Source organism: Hylaeus anthracinus, unplaced genomic scaffold (genome assembly GCF_026225885.1).
Source record: "Hylaeus anthracinus isolate JK02 unplaced genomic scaffold, UHH_iyHylAnth1.0_haploid 11985, whole genome shotgun sequence".
Classification (NCBI taxonomy): Eukaryota; Metazoa; Arthropoda; class Insecta; order Hymenoptera; family Colletidae; genus Hylaeus; species Hylaeus anthracinus.
Window position 1 is genome coordinate 23,515 of NW_026534333.1, and position 22,074 is coordinate 45,588.

General features: G+C 43.1%; 2 protein-coding genes across 9 annotated transcripts in view; one reads left to right on the forward strand and one right to left on the reverse strand.

The window, feature by feature from the left end:
- LOC128886983 (acetylcholinesterase-like) overlaps nucleotides 1-18,259 on the reverse strand; it is a 29,311-nt gene extending 11,052 nt beyond the window's left edge. Inside the window, exons 1-3 of one of the 6 annotated variants that reach the window (XM_054142321.1) lie at nucleotides 16,374-18,259; nucleotides 2,372-2,537; nucleotides 1,194-1,982 (exon numbers count right to left, since the gene is read on the reverse strand). The gene's annotated coding sequence lies outside the window, so the exon portion shown is untranslated. Of the gene's footprint in view, nucleotides 1-16; nucleotides 167-1,193; nucleotides 1,983-2,371; nucleotides 2,800-12,869; nucleotides 13,080-16,373 lie in introns of those variants that run through there. The other 5 variants (XM_054142316.1, XM_054142318.1, XM_054142324.1 and 2 more) reach the window with 5 other exon arrangements.
- Nucleotides 7,979-21,408, forward strand: LOC128886986 (uncharacterized). Of its 3 annotated transcripts, XM_054142332.1 has the most exons (7): nucleotides 7,979-8,112; nucleotides 8,422-8,637; nucleotides 19,337-19,422; nucleotides 19,584-19,749; nucleotides 19,907-20,101; nucleotides 21,014-21,125; nucleotides 21,198-21,408. In XM_054142332.1, the coding sequence occupies exons 3-7, from the start codon at nucleotides 19,341-19,343 to the stop codon at nucleotides 21,399-21,401; spliced, it is 759 nt and encodes a 252-aa protein (XP_053998307.1). In that variant the 5' UTR covers nucleotides 7,979-8,112; nucleotides 8,422-8,637; nucleotides 19,337-19,340; the 3' UTR covers nucleotides 21,402-21,408. The 3 variants fall into 3 exon arrangements, with proteins under 3 accessions (XP_053998307.1, XP_053998308.1, XP_053998306.1); XM_054142333.1 differs by lacking the exons at nucleotides 7,979-8,112; nucleotides 8,422-8,637 and adding an exon at nucleotides 15,022-15,062; XM_054142331.1 differs by lacking the exons at nucleotides 7,979-8,112; nucleotides 8,422-8,637 and adding an exon at nucleotides 18,550-18,948.
- The last annotated feature ends 666 nt before the right edge of the window (nucleotides 21,409-22,074 follow it).

The window sequence follows — 22,074 nt, forward strand, 5'->3', positions numbered from 1 at the left end:
CTCGATTGCAACTCACCGAAACACTTTCACTGAAAAATCACCGTTTCCCTCCTGGACTTTCCCGCTGTAATCCGTTTGTTCCGCAATCACTACCACACTTACCCAGACGCGGCGGGACACGTAAAATCTTCGCACCAAACAAAAATTATATACGTACATATATAGATGTATAATTATATATATGTAAGTACACGTACGCACATGTATCTGTTATATGTGTATCTATATATCGTATGTATATGTTTATATCTATATCTATCTATATATTTATATATCTATATCTATATCTATATATATAAAGAACAAGTTTCGGCTACGACGCGAGATGTCTTTCCATCGAGGTACAAGCAGATACAGAAAACCACTACGTGGAGTGGTGTAGAATGCTAGTTATCTCTTTGGTCGCGGTGGCAGCATCATACAACCAACAATTAGCTAAGCTTTTAGATGTTCGGACTACCTACAGTTACTGCCGAACCCAAATATTTTTCTTTTATTATGTTAACGTGTATATACTGCTCCTAGCTATAAATTCACTTGCAGTCATTTGTGTATCTCGATTATCAACCTCTTCGACGCCGTGCCGACGTCTAAATACGTTCTCGCTACCACGATTCGACGAATAGATGCCTTTTTCGAACCATTTCTTAAATGAACCGCCCTACTTTACACTTGGAATTTTTCAGCAATCTCTTTTAAATGTGCAACTAAAGACAATACTTTTGATTAATTAACTTTTTTAATGCTGTGCGACCAACGTTTACAACGTCCACACAGTATCTATCGTACATCGTTCTAACCTTCTAACCCTTTGCGTGGGAATCGAATCTCCCACTCGCGGTACAGTCTCCGCGACACCCCGATGTCGGATACCAGTACTATTCGTCGTTGGTCTATTACGTTCAAATAGAAATGTTGCGTTATTCGTTGTAAATCTTGGGTTGAAATTACCTTGTATATGCACGACACGTTCGTTTAAATCTCACAATCAGTGCGATGAGCTAAACAACAGTTGGAGTAGTAGAAACGTTATACAAAATAACGAAACGTAGGTAAAACGTACACAAGTACGTACGAAGAATTTCCAAATGAAAGAATTGACGATAAGCGATCTAAATATTTATATTGTATCGAGATTATTCGCAACGGTAATGTGTATCTTGTGTTCATCATCGAATGTTTATTTCACTTACAAGATCATTCTGTTCCTTCCGATGACAATAGGTACATATGGATATCAAATCTATCATCGGAAGAGACGACATTGGCCGGACTCGTGTCTTCTATGAAACTCAATTAAGCGCGCGCGCGCGCGCGCGTACTACAACGAGGAAGAGAGGTTAGAAGAGTGCAAGTGCAGTGCAGTGCAGTGCAGTGCAGTGCGGTGCGGTGCGGTGCGGTGCGGTGCGGTGCGGTGCGGTGCGGTGCGGTGCGGTGCGGTGCGGTGCGGTGCGGTGCGATCCAGCGGGGCGCGGGGTTACAGAGGACTCTTTTCGACCTGTTTTTTTTTTCTTTTTTTTTTTACCGAGTTGCGCATTCCTTCGGGACAACCGGACATCGAAGCTGGCAACTACGCGACCCAGACGACGCGGTTCATCCTGACTGATCGATACAGCTATACCTCTCGTTTATTTATGCTTTTCGCCAGCCTCTTTCCGCGTTTCTCTCGATACTTGGTCTTGGCGCGGTTCGCTTTTCACGTAATCTACCGCCTGATATGCAAGTCAAATGTGAAAAACATTTGTCGAATATTTATTTCTTAGAAAGATTACTTGTACATAACAAAGAAGCAAATAAGCTCTTTCATCTTCGCAGTTTACCCGAACATGGAGACGTTCTGAAATTACTGCAACTTCAACGGCCACTTATCGCGGCAAATTCTGTCAATGTACGATATATTCCCCACGGTTTGCATTTAGGGCTACCGTGCTGTTCGTTCTATTTGTAGACGATATTCCAGCTTGCTCCGTGGCTGTAGAGTCCTAATATTTGCAGATAATTTGACGCTATTTGGCTAAGTAAATTCCGAAATAAATGTAAATTTGTTTCGATTCGATCTTGACGATTCAAGCTGTAACAATTTCGCTATAGAAATATGTAACACGAAGAGGCGTGCAAGATTTCAGTGCGAGATTTACTTAAAGGTGTTTATCGTTTAGAAAAAAACTAGCTCGCGCGGTGCTAGAGAAACCCGAATTGGCATTGACGAGAATCAGACAAGTAATATAATTGTTAACGTAGCGTCATTGTATCGATAGAGAACGTGTTCTAGGAATAAACTAGCCAGATCTCGATGATGTAATCGAAATGTCGAGCCGATCTGAAGCGATGCGAATCGAAACGATAAAAAATCTTGTAATGTTGTACTTACGGTGTTCAAATGGTTGAAGCTATCAAAGGTGTACGTGAGGGGGAAGGGTGAGGTAACGGCGAAGACGGTGACCCAGATAAAGGACCGTTCCTTCGATCCTGCGAGGGACAAGATCCACGCTTTCCTACCCGGAACCGTCTATATTCCCTGTTCACCAATCATTGCTCTGAAATTGATCAAAATTTTTATATATAACTTAACTTACCTGATTTTTGACAATATCTATCGTTCGAGTAACACGAGACTCGAACTATGTAATACTAAAACTTGAAGCGAGCTGTCGAGCTAGTACGAATACTGCTATAACTCGTACCTAGGTATACAGAATTCTGTAAAGGTAACATTCCATTTTCATACTGTTAAACGTAATGTACCTACGTAAGTACATATGTAGCAAAGTTTTCGATTATGAGAAATTACAGAGAAAATACTGACTAATACGAATATTATCTAATAATAATAATAATAATAACAACAACAACAACAACAATAACAATAACAATAACAATAACAACAACAACAACAATAATAATAATAATAATAATAATAATAATAATAATAATAGTCGTCTATCGAACAAGACAAGGAGAAAACGTATGCAACCACGAAAGTTGTCGTTGTTGATGCGAGAGGGTTTCACGGTGGAAACACAAATCGCTGCTAAATGATTTTTATCTCGGAATGACCGACTCCCTGAAAATCCGCCGGTCGACTGACGTTGATTGTTCGGTAACTGTTCTCACGCGACGGTCGTGACAACGACGACGACGACGACGACAACGACGACAATGACGACAATGACGACAAAACACACCACCCTGCGGACTGGTTCATCGGTCGGAGGCTCTTGGCGACTTTTTGTTCCTGCTCGATTTCAGCTGTCCAAATATACCGGTAGCAAGTACACGTGTACGCTGGAATAATCCAGGAATTTCTAATAAGCGTACGTCCCACTTTCGGAATTCATTTCGATGCAGCACGGCTCGTCTCGTCTCGTCTCGTCTCGCCTCATGCGAACGTGGATAATGAATTTGGATCGCGCTCCAGCAAGATATTTGCTCCCGGCCTTGCATCCTGACTTCTTCCCCGAAAGCCAGGGAAGCAGCTCTCTCGATAATTACTTGGTCGCTTCCATTTTACGTTCGCGATGGATTGTAGGCAAATTAAGGGAATAGAGACGAATTGGAATCGCGACAGATCATCCTCGGAATCTCCTTAGACTGACGTGCTTTTGCTATTTCTGCATACAGATAAGTGGGAGGAAAGAAGGAATACAACTACCGAGAAACATGTTCTTTTGCATTCTTTTGTTAGACCCCCAGAGAAATACTCTTCTTACTCTCGAGAGACCGATATCAAAAATGTTGCGTATCGAGTGAACGATGATATTCCTCTACAATTATTCCAACAACCAATCCAACAGTTAGCAATTGACAAATCGGATAGACTTTGTTTAAAATTTTTATCGTAAATTCTTGTTCGGCGTGTTGGCAAAACGACGACGCGACGGAGGTCGGCGCGACGTAAAAAGTCACGGGAAAAAATTCCCTACGGGTGCGCAACCAGTGGACTCTTTTCTTCAGCTGAAACTACTTTCGGCAAAGGATGAGCTAAAAAAGTTTCGTTCTACCGAATCCCACAGTAACAGTGGTGAGAAATGGAGGGATATGGATGGATAGATAAATAAAATGGAATTTAATTATTCAAAAGAACCCACACTTTTTACTACTCTCGTTACAGGCAAAGTCGTCCAACTAAGGAATCTTTCAACGTGACTGCGAGCTACGATTCTGTCGCGAACGTTGGCCACGAAAACTGATCATCGACGCATCGACACACACGACCAACTTGCTTTGCGGTCTACTGCTTCTTCGCGATAACGATACTGCTTCGCTGAGTAACTGACCAGCTTTTAAATAAACTTGTAACCCGTAACGAGAATCATTGTTCTCGCCTGGAGCCGGTATAGAATGTCAGTTATTATTCTGGTTCGTCGAGTACGAAAAAACAGTTTGATCGACGAAACTGTTTCTAGTCGAACCTTCTTCTATCAGCGCGAATAAATTTTACCTACAACCGTCTGCCAGCCAGCCAATGGTAAAGCGTTTTTCGAAATCGGCGCAACAATTTTTTAATTAAACATAGATATCTGCCTAGTAAATTTGTTGATTCGCGCTCGACGAACTAATCAGATATCGATCCAATTTCTTTTCCAAGAACCGACATTCCACGCCAAAGTACTTGACACGTACAGATTCTCAAATGTAAATTGTCAACGTAGATGCTTCGAAATTGGAAAATTGAATTTTTTCGCGAAACTCGCGCCATCAGGAAACTCGAATTTGTAAACCGAGCTTCTCGCTTCTAATTCGTTTGCCAGTATAGCGTACTCCGTTCAAAAGTGTGCTCCAAGAATTTCACCTCGTCTCGCCGAGTTACCTTTTTTCCTGGCTATGCCAAATTGCGTGCAAATTCCTCGATACTCTAGCAAACGAAGAGAGAGCAGCGGCCAGGAGGTGCGAGGAGGAGAAAGAAGGAGAAGGGACAAAGCCACTCGACACGTATCAAATATCAAACATCGAACTTACCGCCATCGCCAATGAAACGTCAGGTTCGAGGTCTAATATCGCCACGGCAACTAAAATTTGCGTCGCGACTCGAAATTATCATTGCGCTAATCGTTGAATAGAAAACGAACGTTGAGCAAATTCACTCGAGACTCTCGCAAACCCACTATCGGAATCGTCGACCTACTTTTAATCTTTCAACGATCCCACTCTCGACCGACAACCGCGACCGCGCTAGTTGGAGCTTGCCGGTTTACATGCATCGCAGTGTTTGCCCAAACCTTCTTTCTACGTATTACATAATACGTACTACATACTGCTTCCAAATCTACATGCTCTCTCGAATCAAAAACACGGAAACAAACCGCGATCTTTTCTCAACTAATCGTTCGCATCGAGATAAATATCGTTAACAATGTTTGTTTACTCTGATCGTGTCTTTCGTATGTTCGTCCGAATAAATATACATAGATATCCGTAATGTCAAAGATGATAATAGCGGTATGCTAAGAATAGTAGAAATAGGTTTTCATGGTAGCTCGCACGCCCAGAAACAGTGGTAGAAGAGAAAAGGAAGACGTTTAAAAAGTAACCTAGCGATCCGATTCGACGATTCGAGGGTGGTGACCTAGAGATGTCACTGGGTAGCGTGCTCATGGGCCATCTGTAACCTTGATATACCACTACCAGTGATACACATTCGGTTCTGACCTGTCATAGGCTGTGGCGTGCAGTCCTGCAGATACATACACGGGGCGGCGCGGCGCGGCACGGCCGCGGCGTATCTACATACGGACGTTCAACGAGCTGCACGCAAACCTTGTACCGCATCAAATTAAACCATATCCGCGACGCGGTTTGCAAACTTAACGGCGCGTAGCTATGTATCGTTTTTCACATAGGATTCAAAGTGGCAAAGGAATTAGTCTGACCATTTGGCCACCGGTAAACGAAAAATGGTTTTTTCTTATCGTTGGCGTTGCAAAGAATAGGCGGACTAAATCGATGAAGAAGGCGTGGCCGGAACGCACCCGTGACTTCCGGTTTCGTCGTTTGGAAATCACCGACGAGGTCATATACATGTATAGGTTTCCTTGACTAGTTCGACATCGAGGCTACAACGGCGTCTAGAGATGTACGTACGAACGTACGAACGTACGAACTACAAATACCTGCTGTCCTATGCTTTTAGGCGGTCCTTGCCGTACGATTATTCTATTTTCGAACTAATGATTAAATATATATTGAATTCGTCACATTTTCCAAACAAATTGTTAACCGTCGAGTGTAATAGCGACTAGTCGTTTCACCGTTTTCTTCCGAGTACTTTTAAGAGTAGTTTTTTCTCAAATGCAGTCTACCTAGGTACGACTACTCGAAACGCGGTACGAATTTGTCAGCGATATTTTCAACAACGTAAGCGACAGCGAATCACGGGCACGGCGTAATGAAAGAATCGACCGCGATAAAACTGGTAACAAACAACCCAGCCGGATTAATGTTCAATTCGCTGCCTCGGGAATAGGTCGCTATTCAACGTCTCGGCCGGTATATCGCATTCTTTTCAGCCTCGATGCACCGATTCTTCAGCGATGTCATTAATCGTTTCGTATGCGGCCGTAGAGCTAGAGAGTGAAGAGCCGCTAGAGATTTTTTGTTCGATGGAAATTTTGCTTATCGTACATTTTTTAACCGACTTGGAAAATGGAGGATGTTACTCGATTCGACGTATATATTTTTTTTTTTTTAAGGTTCGATTAAAGTTATCTGTCCAAGGTTCAAGGTTGTACAAAAAAAGAAAGTAGTCGATGGAAACGATAAGACGTTGATTTATTTCACTCGAGTATACGAGAGTCCATGTGAAATCATCTTCTACAACGCGTCGGCATGATATTTAGAATTCACCTTTCCAGAAATCGACTGGGTCAATTAAATTTCCGCGACCGCGTCGAAACGTCGCGGTACTTGTAGAACAGACATCCGGATATAGAGGGATCAGGCGGACGAAAACGGCACGAAAACAGGTTGCTCGTCTATTTATAAAGCGAATACACGGGAAAATAGACATTTCGGAAACCGCTTAAAACCGCTCTCTAACAGAATTTCATGATATTTTTATGCCGCCTTGATATTGCCGATGCGATAACTCGTATTTATGTACGACAATATTCAATATACAATAATAATAATAATAATAATAATAATAATAATAATAATAATACCGAACCGACCGCTTTCAAGTACCGTGTTTTTCATATTTAAAGAATACAATCTGTATTGCGTTAAGATTACGTTTTACTTTTCTTTTCTCTTCTTTTCATTTCATATCCGCGAATCTGACGTACTCGAGCGGTGTGTCTCAAACGGGAGAGCACTAGTCCTTCCACGACGGCCAACTTTTTATTCTAAGATATTCGAAACTCGTCCCACGCAATAATTGTTTAATTGATCTCGTGTTACGATAGCTTAAATTCTAGCTGACGATGTTGCAAAGGTAAGGAAATCAAAGCAGACGATAGAAATACGTGGAAACGACAGCCACGATTGCTCTTTGCCTCCGACCCCGACCCCGACCCCGATCCCGACCCCGACCCCGACCCCGACCGCGACCGCGACCCCGGCCGAGAAATGCTCATCAGTCGCGATTTCATCTTGATTTTCCCAGCGATTACCGTGAAAATGGAACGTTGCGTAAACAGGAACGAAAGAAACGTGCCAACTCAGCAGCCAGCAACATCCCGGTGTTACGTGTCGGTGCAATCGGACAGCCGGAGGTTAGGTCTCGCAATACCGAGTAAGTTTTCGGTCGTTGCATGAATTTGGCAGGGACAATGTATCACGTTCGGGCCGTTGAGCGAGTAATAGGCAAAGAGAGACTGAGAGAGAGAGATAGAGAGAGAGATAGAGAGAGAGATAGAGAGAGGGAGGGAGGCAGGGAGGGAGGGGGGGGGGGGTCAGAACCGCAACGTATCTGCAGTACAAGCCACCAGGTTCATAGCACGGTGAAACTCTGCACCGTGTGCACACACATTTATGGGTTGGCGCGCGCACAAAGCTGCACCAAACGCTCATAATGCAGCTGACCGTGTACCTCTCTGTGCGCGATCCGTGTGTGCGTCTAAGGACAGAACAGCACGTGTAAATACGCACTAGCCAACAGAGAAAAGCAACGAGGTGATTATCTCGGTAAATTAACTCGTCATTCTTCTCCTGAATCTTGACGAGTACCATCGTTTTGCTTAGAAATGCGTAAACGACGATAATATTTTCAAATAGTTTTAGTGGAATTTTTTTTTTTTTTTTTTTTGAAAATTTCAACACAAACTCAGCCCGCCCCTGTGGAAAGATTCGACCGAAACTATTGCCTTGTTAAACTATCAACTTTCTCGTATTAATTTCCGTATTAATTTCCTATTTACTGCTAATAATAAGTTCTAGTTGTAAGAACCCTGTTTGTAGTTTGTAATAATTTATCCAATTTAGCCACGACATTTTGATTGTTCCTGTTTGAGAGCGAATTCAAACTAGACGCGGCTAGTCGGGGCGAATAAAAAGTTGCAGACAAGGACATCGAAGGATCAGAAGGATACGACAACCCTGGTGGATCCTTGACCCGGTTAGAGCGAGTCAGCCAAATATTAACCTAACCCGAAGCCATGCCCGAAGAGACTACCTTTAGGAAGTCGTTATAAACGAAAGGTCTGTACTCTTCTTAAACCACGCGACACCGTTTCGCGGCTCGTTACTGTCGCTACTACGAGCTACCCCTGGCATACATTAAAGTAATATGTAACGAGCCACGGTGTCGTCATTCCACCGACGCGACGCGACGCGACGGAAAAACATATCGAGTTTCGAGTTTCGAGTTTCGAATTTCGGATTTCGTTCGACGTCCGTGGCCGCGCGGCGCCTGAGGCTCCATAGTGAAACGGAACAAATGGATTGGCAATGCGATGCGATGCGATGCGATGCGATGCGACGCCACGCGATCGCAGAGGTCGTGAAAATCTTTATAGACTAATAACGCCGCGGCAGACTCGATACGATAGTCGAATATGCAGGATCGAACTCGATCATTTTTTGTTTCTTGTTCGAGTTGACTAGGAACAAAGGAATTTGACTAAAAAGTTTTCGTAAAACGTAGCAGGTTCATCTGGTTACGTATTTGAAAGTTCTTTCGAACGTTGTTGGGTTCAATATTCTCGAAAACGAAATCGACGGATAAACGAAGAATGCAACGATCTTGGATCGATATTCTCCGTAGGACTCGAAAAGATCGAGTGAAGGTTCCCTTGTACAACATCGGATACTTGACTCGATGTTATTTACTGACTTGCGCGAAATATCGATTGGCGCTTCGCAGCCGTTAATCTCGAGTTCTCTCTTTTACTGCTAAAGTGAAAACGAAATGTGGGCTGAATTTAAATTGAACACTCCTTTTCGACACGGCTTTCTTTTCGCTACGCAGATAGTTGAACGATCCGATTTTTAAGGCACGAGTCTCGATAAAAGCAATACCTTTGAGAGCAACGCAAGCAAACAGATGGTCGAAAAATGGACAAAAAACATGTTGCGGAAACCTCGAGTCGCTATACAGATTGAAAAATTGTTTGTGTTAACGGACAAGCTTCCTCAAAGAAGCGCGTGCACGGCTTCCTTCCGGAGAGCTTTTCGCTTCTCGAAAACTCTAGTTCCGAATGAAAAATATTTCCTGCTGGATGGACCAGTTGTTTACTGTTGATCGAAATGCATCGTTCTGTATATGTATGTATATCCTTGAACCTCGGAGCCCAAAGTTGTTTGAAATTAAGCGATACTTGACGTTTCACGAGTCCAATCGTAACGCTCACTAAAACAACAAGGGAGAGTCGCTCGTTTGGAGGCTCGACTCGATCGTATTCGACGCAGGACACAGTCTTCCGACGCGAATACACGGTAGCAATGCGTCGAGAACTACTGCAGCCGCAATGCAGTTCTGGTGCAAGGAAAAATCGTTCGTGCCTAGACGCACTTGTTTCTGTCTCGATTCGAATCTCACATCGATGGACGACCAATCAAAGTCGCAACGCTTTCGAGGGAACGCAAATATTAACTTGTCTCGAGTCTTGCATAGATCGAGAGAACACTCGTTAAATTAGAATTTCTAACGATTAATCCCTCTGGCTGTACTCCTGACAAGATAACTTTCGGGGTGTCATCAAACTTTTTCTGAAATGATAAATCTTGTCCGATCATAGACGTCGTTTATTTTGATGCGAGCAAATCGTACATCGTATAGGTGTATTTGTATGCGTATGCGTATGCGTATGCGTATGCATGTATGTACAATGTACATACGAAATCGAGCAGCAAAAGCTTACGGCAACGGAAACAACCAGATTGGTCGTTTTGGTCGGATTCGACAAATTGAAAGATGACAGGATGACCTTATGGTAACTCTAGGAGCGTTTTAACAAATATGTAACAAAGAGTTGGATAACCTGTCATAATTCGTAATCGACAGCCAATTCCGAATGTAGCGAGGAATGGTATAAACAATGGTATCGGCTGACAGAAATTGTTAGAAAAGGGGTCGGTTCGTTTGCCAGTGGAGTAGGTGAAAGGGACGCGAATAACATGTAAGGGATAGGATGTAAGATAGATTAACCTGGTTAGATAGAGATCTCGGAGAATGTGACGGCGTAATAGGACTGCAAAAATTGGTCGTAAGCGCGACGCCAACGGTGACGCTGATGCCGACGTGACGCCGAGGACGGCGCGCCGCGCGCCGCCGCCGCCACCGCCGCCGCCGCCGCGTCGCGACGGGATCTTTTTCGGTCGCAGCAGCTTTCTGCTAAAAGCAACGAGACCCCTTAATATCCTCGAGCGATTTTTTAAGTAGCACGGCTACACGAGGATAACGAAGGCTGTCCAATTTTCTCTGCTTTATTTTTTCTTCGTATCGGTTTTGCTCCTTTACAAAAACTGTCGAATCTTATAGATTCTTTTGGCCATAGTTTCACGCGAGTTTTGCTACGACATTCTCTACTCTAACGGACAATCTCTGAGAAAGTGCTGCATACAAATACCATTTTCTTTTTCGTGTCGTTTCGTTTCCTTTTACTTTTTCGTCTCGCAGTCCATTTTCTGGGTCGGCCTAAAAGCCTTATGAATATTGCACTATGCCACGACCTTTTCGTTCGTCGCCGCACCATCGTCTGCCACCTTTTCATTATTGACGAACGCTTTCTTTATACGCTTACTGCGAATACGCGCGTCAGACCCCTTTCCTCTCCTCCCATCTGGACTCGCTCGAAAATTATTCTTTTTTCCACTTCTTTTCATGCTCTAAATTAGTTTCGTAGAATTCGCGACTGGCCGCGTCCGCGTCCGCGTCCGCGTCCGCGGCCGCGCCAGCGACGGCATCGTACCGTCTTTCTCGTCGAAAATGGTACCATGCTAACGTACGTTGCCCCAACATGTTCCGTGCGTTCCAATTGTTTCAATGTTCATATTACTATTTACGAGAAATGGAATTTTAGCAAAAACAGCTTTCCGTTTTTAGTTGAAGCGTCGCGAGTTGCGACTAGCATGGACAATTTATTTCGAGCAACGTCCGGCCGCGGATCGACGCGACATTCACGGAAACGAAGACGAGAAATACGTCGATTTCGTGTGAGGAAAAAAGACAAGAGACCCTGCCAGCTGCTGGAAGCAGCGGCAGCGTGGCTCCACCGCCGCCGTTACCGTCGTCGTCGTCGTCGTCGTCGTCTCGAAAATGCAAACGCGCGCAGATACAACGCGATGATAACGGGGTCGTGCGAATAAAGGCCAGCGTCCTTATCGGGCCGTCGATCTCCTCGACACTTATCGATATCGAGATGTACTTCTTTTTCAATGGCCATCGGCAATCAGAGCTGCCATTCGGCCTCGAAAATACACGCTTCTTTCCCCGATGAAATAGCTCGCTAGATAACGTGACATTTAAACAGAGACCTTCGCTAATTATCGTTATCGGAACTTGCTGATTTTATCGGGTAAACAACAAAAATTCACTGTTACGTATGTACCTCGCTAATAACGCGACGCAATCATCGGAATATAATTCCTACAAAAGCGTCCATTTCATTGTTAAAGCAACCTTTAATTTCAGTTAATCTTTTATGATATATCTGTACATTTGTTTATCCCGAACAAAGTATCGTACCTGCGCAGAGGCATTCATTTTCATTCGCCGTTCACTGTTACACGATACGGATGGCAGATGTGATGCGTGCGTGGTCTGTGCTTATGACAAAACTTATGTATCGTCTCTGCATCGCGATCCGCATCGTGTAACAGTCAACAGCGAATATTACCGCGCATTTTATTCTGCGCAGATACCGCACCCTCGTTTTATTATTTCTCCGCTTGAATCGCTATTTTTTCACAACTTTTTTTTCTCTCTTTTAGCGTATTTAAATTTAAAATAATATAATAAAAGCGCGCGAGCGCGCGCACGCGCGCCCGTTGCTGTACCGCGCCATGTCTAAAATCTGCCCACTTAGTTGACATTAGTTTTCCTTTACATATATATGTATATCTAGTGCTATTAAACGACTTTTAATTTCGTTTAAAGTAATGCGGTCCTTAAAAAACAAACACCGTTCCGATTGGAAAGAAAGTTTCGATCATTTATAGCTAATGACCACCGGAATGCAAATACGATAATCCTTTTACGTAACGCTATCGACCTACGGTCATCGAGACACTATTATATATAAGTAGTATATCGATATTTAACAAATTGTCTAGTTTTAGATAATCATTTCCCTCCTAGTATCACAAATCTCTCGTAACGATACATACATTTCCTGGCATATAAATGTTACGCGTACAGTATGTACTGATATATACATATGAATAGCTGTTTCATCCAGTGACAGCCAACGTAAGCCATAACGAAGACATACCCAATGTTATATAACGTTGTATGCAAATCCTTGGTAAAGTTCCTTGTCTCCGGTTTATTTTCGTCAAGGGAAATCAGAAGGTCGTCCGTCGAAAACTTAACAGAGATTAACCGGAATCGTTGAAAGTTAATTAGCTCGCGACGTGACTCTACAGTCTACAGTCACGGAGGCGACTACGACGACTACGACTACAACTACGACTACGACTACTACGACTACAACTACGACTACGACTACGACTACGACTACGACTACGACTACAACTACGACTACAAGTACAACTACAACTACACGCATCAGAAAATCGCGTGTTTCCGCACATTGCTTCGTGCGCAAATTATCGACATATCGTTTAAACAAACAAAGAAATCATGCTTGCTCGATCGAAAAATATTCCGATTGAATTTAAACGTTGTACAGGGTGAACCGCGTAAATTGTTACCAACTCTTGTCTTGGAAACTATTAACGATAACGACAAGTCTTTCGTGACATTGTACGGATTTTTTTGTATGCGATACGTGCGGTACAAGTTGCGTGGAGAACGATGGACGATTTAAAGCGATAACAACGTCTCGTTAGAATTTATAGGTAATAGATAATGTTTCCGATTGTCGTCTCTCTAAGTATGTTATTACAATATCCTATCCAAATATCGATATGCATATCGTTGTCGAGCTATTGACAAGGAAGGTATATTTATGCTACAATTCATAGTATTCTCGTTTCTCGATCACACATAGAGGGGTACCGCATCGCATCGCATAGCATCGCATCGCATCGTTGTCCGTTTCCCTCCAGCCGTTCGGTGCTAGATTAATCGATAGAAAATTTAAGAGAAATGAAAAAAATATCGACTCGACCCTGTTTCTCGCGAGCTGTTTGAATTTCATCTCACTTTCACCGACGCGTGTATGTAGATACGTACGTAGAGACGGGCTCCAGCCGATCGACGTCCCGACACAGAGACGTACGGCGTTGTATTAACGGCACATTGATTCGGTCGCGCCGCGGCCGCGGGGAGCGAAAAATAGCTGGACAATGAGAGGAAATGCATAATTGTGGAATCGAACGTAGTTGGGTCACGGTTCCTATTTTTAGTTTGGCTCTGATTGCTAGTTCAAACGAAAGCAAAGGCCACCTGTATGTGTCCAACGTTTACTTTACATCGTTACTCTCTCTCTCTCTCTCTCTCTCTATCTATCTATCTATCTATCTATCTATCTATCTATCTATATATATATATATATATATATATATTGTATGTGTGTATACATATATGTGTGCTACAAATTACAGGTCGGTAGGCTCATCGAACCATGTAATTTCACTTTTCGTAATCTGCGAAATTTAGGAGACGTAGTGAAATGAAAACATCTCGTGGATGTCTCGTCTAAATAAAATTCTTTCCGAAATTATCTCAAAGATTTGATTACTTCGACCCGCAGGCAGCGCGTCGCGTCGGCGTCCGAGACGTACTCGACGTATACCACATCGCATGTTTTTTCCACATTCGCGTAACATAATTTAAAAAAGCGTGTAGATTCTGTAGATAATTGAAAAAAGACGCGATATCGATCGGTTAAATCTCGACGAATTGCCAATCGATAACTCGACGGATTCGATGATTCGGTTTCAAGGTTCATTTTTTGTTTGTTCAACAATGAGTGCCTGATTAATTGCGATACGGACGGTCGCGGGTCATTCTGCTCGTAAAGTCTTAACGATAGGTTTACTATGTAGGTTAGGAGATTTCTTACGAGACTTTCATAACAAAAGTACCGATGCTTTCACGAGTAACATCGATTTACTAGAATTACTTGGAAGGTTTGGAAGAAATGGATTCGACTAAAAAGTGAAAAAACTAGTTAAATTAAGTATCTTTATGAATGTTAAAGTTGTTAAGTAGATATGGATCTCCGAAAATATGATGTTCAATTTTACCAATAAAATTTCGATTAATTCAATTGGTACAGCAGCAGTTTATAGCGGGAGGCCTAGCATGGTTAACGTCCATCAGAAGCCGACTCTCGAATGGACATCGTTTATCGTAAAGAAAGGTAACGACAGCAGGATTAGGTATTGTAGCGTCGACACAAAGTCAGTCGGTGTCGGATATTCATTAGTCGTTAGTCGTTACTCATTGTCAGCGTCGAGTTTACGAGGAGCAGTGAACACGAGCTGTTCCTTGGAAGGCTAGCATGGATATTCGCAGCTACGTTACGATATTTGGTTAATGATTCGATAGTACATCGAAGGGCGGAACGGCCTTCACCGTGTACGACTATCGTGTGCGAGGATATTTATCGGTTGACCTCGGCTAGGAAAATCCGATCTTCGATCTCGAGTGCATCCAGCGGGCTTAAGCCTATCGAAATTTATCGCCAAAAGCTGGCAGGCCTACCTCCGTTAATCCGTGTCACATATTCCTCGATATCCGTTTGCCGATCTTATCGTTGATGCGGCGCGGCGTGGCGCGGCATAGCTTTGCGCCGTAACTCACGCGTGCTAATAGGATTGTTGGCAAACGATTCTTAGTCAACAATCGATATTTTACCCGCGTACTGGGGTACGGTTCTTCTATTCCATCGCTTCGATCTAAACGGTGCTTTATTTATCGAGTACAACTCCAACGTAACGAGTATTCGCACATCTCCGATGGTCCGGTTATTTTGTCGGTTGTAACACCACGACTACGAAAAATGACAAATTCCAGAATGGTTGTATCGAAACTATATCGCCGAGTACACGAGAGCTTTGGCTATTCCAAGATGGACCGCTGTGAAATTTTCAGCAAATTTGATCGTTCGGCGAGTTGGCTGTGATCAACACTTGTATAATTTTCGTTCGGAAAGTGTAGCTATGAATAAACCGCGACAGCATTAACTCAAACGTTAAATGCTGGCCAGTTGAAATTGATCAGGGTAAACGTATCTACGTCTCTTCTAGCACGAGGAAAACGGAATCAACTCACCGTTGCTGGGTTACGATGCGTAACTCTGAGGAAAAGACGTTTCGTTAACGCAAAAATCCAGGTAAAAATGTTAAATAAGCTCTCCGGGTTACCGTCGCCGTAACCCGTTTCCACTTTCCACGAGGATGGTACCGCGTGAAAAACTGTGCCGGCCAGAATCGAGCGCGACGCGTGCCGCGATTGAATCTCGAGACACCTCTTGTACTACGATATATCTACCTACCAACTGACCAGCTACATAGCCTCGTGCCTCGTGTTACCGTTTACCTAATCTCGATATATTATTTTCCGTCATCGAAAGATATCGCGGTGTGTCAACTCGTTACTCTCTATGCGTCTATTCATCAACGATGAATCGTCGGCAATTGCGCTCTATCGTCAATTGTCCGACACGGAAACTCTCGGCTCTTCTTCCTAGGACTCGGAAGCGCAGAGTACGAGGACTGAGATATCGAGAGACACAGATTCGATCGCAGAGCATACGCAACGGGAATCGATCTTTGGGGAAAGAGAAATGCGAAATCAGACTTACGAATTTCCAATAGAGCGAGCACCGTCGCGGTCGCCACCTTCTCCGTTCCTGTGTGTCCAGTTCGACGACGATGCCAAGTAACGAGAAACAAGATTCGCGCGGAACCTTCGACTCGACACGTTGCAAGTTGGATGGTTGGAACTGCTTGTCCAGTCCGCTGCTCGCCTAACTCGTTGTCGTTCCTCGCTGCTCGGCGCGGCGGCTGCTGTGTTTCGTCGACGTCGACGTCGACGTCGACTGTCGATCCTGACTTGACGTTTTCTTGTTTCTCTGCAACTTTCGTTATCCTTCGTTCGACGACCAGTCTGTTGTCGTAACAATTCGAGCACACCGAGCCACGAGTCGACCCACGGATGGACGTTCCTCTCTCTTCCGAACGAGCTTTTCCGCTCTTTGGAGTTGCAATTGCGATCTTTGACTCCAACTTTCGCGCTCGTAATTGCCGATAGAAACGACACCACCACAATCACCAACGGCGACGACGATTTCGATTTCGATTTCGATTTCGATTTCGATTTCGATTTCGATTTCGATTTCGATTTCGATTTCGATTTCGATTTCGACTTTGACTTTGACTTTGACTTGAACGACGCAAATCACGAACACGAGAGAGAATGAGAAGGGTGGGGGGGGTGGAGGAGAGGAGAAGAAGAGAAAAAGAGAAAGAGAGAGAGAGAAATCAAGGCGACAACTATTCGAAAGAGAAGTAGGCCGATTAACCGTTCAGGCCGCACTGACGACTCGAGCTACGGCTAGTAAGGGTGAACTGGCCTGGCATCCCCTCTCAGTTTCACCCCACTCTACCTATCTCACCCTTCGCCCGACCACCCCTATCCCAGTCTCATTGTCCCACCTCTTCGCTCCGCTCCGCACCGTGCCGCACCGTGCCGCGCCGCGCCGCGCCGCGAGCTTCTACTGACCCACCCCCCTCTCTCACACATTCTGTCTCTTCTAGTATTCACTCCTCCTTCGGTTTTGCGTTTCTTACGCGCTATCGCTTGCCAACCTATTCCCACCTCCTCTTTTTTCTTTCGTTTGCTTCGTATCATTTATTCTTCCGTTTCTCTTTGTATTCTTCTTTGACGACGAGAGCCTCACTGCTGCTGCGGCCGTCACCGATCGAACCAAATATTTACTACCTCTTGACAATCGTACGCGTCAATCGTCGATGATACTTGCAAACACAACTTTTCCATCGACTGCTGCCAATCGAATTTACCGCCGAATTCGAATTCTTTACGTTTTTCAATTTACCATGTCTACAAATTAAAACTGAAATATCGTTCTTCATTTCCGGATGTGTGTCGAAATTTGAAACCTCGTTCGAGTATCCATACCAAGAACTAACAGGATTTAATCTTTACGATGGGACCGATGCGGGATGACTGATGACGATTTCCAACATTCTTTTCCCGAATTACAAATATGCGATTGCAGCGTATATTATTGTACATTTCCTTTAATTTCTCTTCTCTCGATAATTTTTCGATACAACAAGCGCGCGGAATAGTAACAACGTTGGAGGAAACCATGGCATCGGCTGTTTGTTGCACTTGCAATGTCGAGCAAGTGGCAAACTGATGCCCGTCATCGATTATTATCGAAACGCGAAGAACGGACCGTGAATTACCATAAATCCGAAAAGGCTATTTTCGCTGACCATGAAATTCACGTGATATCGATCGTTGAGGTTTAAATACGCAAACGGTTATCGGAATCCTGAAATCGGAACAACGAGACAGAGGAAAGACGGACAATGGCAGTCGACGAGTTAGAAAATAAACAATAGTGGGAGAGTAATAAATCGTAAAAGGATCGTAAAGGATTCGAGGCACGCTTTCCGAAACTAAACAAACAAAAACCCTCGGAAGATTTCGGCTAGTGGTGAAGCGCCTCGAGACTCGAGACCTCGCCTCGCAACGAAAACTCGATGGAGGCCGAACGCAACGGTCCAAGAAAAATAGCGTAAAATGGTTTTTCACCGTTGCGTTATCGTTACGTTAGCTAAAAAATATATACATATATGTATATGTATAAAACATATATCGATGAAAGCGGTATAGGTGTATCAAGAGGTTTATAGAGTAGGCGATTTCGTTACCGGTTAGATACGGAATACTTGTACGAATGGCCCTGATAATGATAATAATAACACAATATTAATCACGATACCGTGATCAAATCGATAGCCGTGATCCATCAGCTTATCATTTTCAGGCAAAATGCAATTCGATTAACAAATAACAATGAACGTTGTCGACATAATGCACATAATGTACACATAATGCCTCTCGATTGCAATTAACTAATCAATAATTGAATAATTAATATTAATACCCTTTTTCGAAACTGTACGATTTTTCACAGTTTTCATACTTGCGAGAATCTGGTACTTTCGAATCATTGTTTTGCCGATCCATCAATGAAGCGAACGAGTACTTGAGATAATGTGCATTCGATAAGAGATTTAAACGTGCAAATTAACGATATCGACGCTTATATAAGAGATGATCGTCGATACAAGTCGACAATTCGGTGACACACTTTATACGCGTCGGTCATCAAAATCGAAATCGTGAGTATTAACAGTCAATTATTATTGGTCTGGAAAGTCGATCGAGCATCGCGTTTGCAATCACGCGTTTCGATCGATCTGACTAACGATGAGGTTCAACATTTCTGTTGTCTACGAGTTAGGGAAAGGAAAACGAAATGAAAACGAATCTGTTAGAAGAAGCGAATTCGCGGAATTACGTTAGTCTACGAACAAATTTCAAATTCCAACATATAAATTCGTCTCGACTCGACTCGACGCGACGCGACGCGACGCGACGCGACGCGACGCGACGCAGCTCGGATCGCTAGTAAAATCAAGTCAAGATTCGATTATGAATGTTAGTAGCGTTAGCGATGTAGAGAAAATCTTAACATGTTCTGATCGATGTTCCTCGTTTCGGTTTCAGAAAAATGCAACTGTCCGCAACGGTGATGATTGCGATCTTGGTCTCTTGCCATGCTTTTATGCGCGGCGGAGTCGAAGCGGCGCAACGTGAGTAAAAACTTGTTTTCGGTGTCCATCGAAACCGAACTCGTCGATTCGTCGATGATTCGGGCTCGTATCTGTTTCACTTTTACTCTATTCCATTTCATTTCTAGTGCGAACCGAACGAGTACGAGACTAATTTACCGCAAACGTTTTCCTCCTTTCAGGAAACATGGAGATTGAGAATTATGATAAGAATGGAATGCTCGTTGGATTTCTGGAAAAATTCAAGGATATCTTAAAGACCGGAAATTCGGAATTTGGCATTCCCGTTCTCGATCCTCTTCAGGTGAACCACGTCAACGTCAACTTGAACGAAAAAGAGTTAATCGAGTGAGTATTCGTTCGATGGATCCTTAATCGTTCATCGTTCATCGTTCATCGTTCATCGTTCATTCGAACAATTAACTTTGAAAGTAATGATTGTATGTGTGTGCGATTTCTTGCTAGTATCGGTCAAGTGAAACAGTTGGTTTGTTTTCGTTAACAGATTGTCAGTTTCGTTGGATAACCTTCGTGGGGTCGGTTTGTCCGCCTATACGGTGAATCAGGGCGATTTCAAGCTTGTTGGATTTCAAGCAAATATCAGTCTCACGTGGAGCGAGATGAATCTTATGACCAGATACAACGTTGCGAATGGAAAAATCGTCGACGCTATATCCTTCTACGGAGACGGAACTATCGCGTAAGTTTCGACCTTATCGATTTCTTCTTTTCCAGCTTTGATCAATTGCAGAGCTCCTATATCCTATCCTATCTATGTCCCTCCTTGCGAATCGTAAACAATGGATATAGCCAAAGTACCATATTGCGAGAAAAATCAACTAAATACGATAGAATCGATTATTAGTTTTTCCACAAACAATTGTACAACATGTATTTATTAGATAGACGATACAGAGAATAGAAGGAAACGTTTATTTCGCCAAATTTTAACAACAGTTTATATCGGAAAAGAACAACTAAATGATCCGGTCCAATTTCAGAGTTTAGCTGGCTAATATAAATCGGAACAATCTATACTACAATTTCAACAGAGAACAGATCAACGTCACGTATCTTTTTTCTACAGATTGCAAGGAGAAATAGTACTTACAAACATTGTTCCATGTGTATAGCCCATGTTCTCTAGACTAACAGATTCGATTATGTTTGTACTTGATGTGACGTATACTTGACAGTATATGTATGTAAAACTAGATAGAACAACAAATCATTTGTGTACGAGAAGAAGGTATTGGTAACATTGAAAATTGACTCGCAGAAGAAAAGAAAGTCGTTTAGTTGGTTATCTGGTACCGGTATTTGCATAGTGTTCTAAACTTGGCCAATTCGAGTCGCCGCGCGTTGCGCAACGGTAACTGCATCTCTGACCGAGACGGCAAAGCTTCGAAAAACATTCCGAACGCGACTAATTATGGTTACAATCAATCGAGACGCACGAATCGCCTCAAGGGAGCTTGCCGACCGATACAGTAGAAATATTCGAAAACGCATACATTTCTACACACCGCGAACAAAGATTATCGAATTTCGACCAAGTGTAGAAATTTCGATAGCATAAACAAGGAAATGATTTGTCTTTCTACATATTCAGGGCTGTCGTTGAGGGTCTCACGGTAGATGCAGTCGTAAACTTGGACATATCCAAGGAGAAAAAAATATATGTTAAAAACCTCGCGTTGCACGTTCATCTGAAAGAACTTGACGTAAGTACGAGTTTAAGAGAAAATAATATCATCTCGTGTAACTAACGGTCTTTATCATCTTTAATGGCACAGTTCAAAATCACCGGATTGTACAACGACGCAGAAATGTCCAAACTCGTGAGCACCATCGTATCCGAAATAACGCCACAACTGATCGAAGACTATCAAGACAACCTGATGGCGTATGTGACACCGTCAGTTGTCAAAATGATGAATACATCTTTGAAGGACCTGACGGTTCGGAAACTATTAGATATAATCAACGGTAAATCATGATTCTTCCGATCATCGCATTCGGCCTGTTTCTATGGTATACTTGTAACATGGTTATGAATTAAATAAATTCGATTATCACGAAGACTCGTGTTATTCCAACGTTTGCGGTCGTTTAGACTTTAGACGATTCGTCGTCGGCGTTAGCGTAGCTACAATTGCTCCTTTTTCCGGACAAGAGAAATTGTCATTGGTAATTCGTATCGATCAACATCACTCGACGCTTTTCGTTGACGCACCCCCCCTACATCGACAACCTATTCACGCGCCGTCGATCTTTTCGACTCGATCGTTCGTTGGTATACTCGTCACCGTCGAGTCTACCGAAAATCAGCTTAAATATGATCTCCCGACTTGTCCTTTGTATCTCTCGTTCAGAGCACAGGGGGTCCAAGGCAGTCCAACCAAGCTCAAATAATAAAAGTTGCTTGGTAGACAGTTTGTAGCGCCGTGTGAGAAAAATTCACCCAACTAAAATGTGGAGCGCATGCGCGTGCATCCATATATATATATATGTACATGTATATACACAGTAGCGGGTTTTTTATAGGTTATAGGTGTTGAATTATAATTTTTCAAATGACGGAAATCCTTCAAACTGCGTCTGCACTTTCTCTCATTTACTTTCTTTTCAATAACTTGAAGCAATTTAAAAAAACCCGCTACTGTCTATATG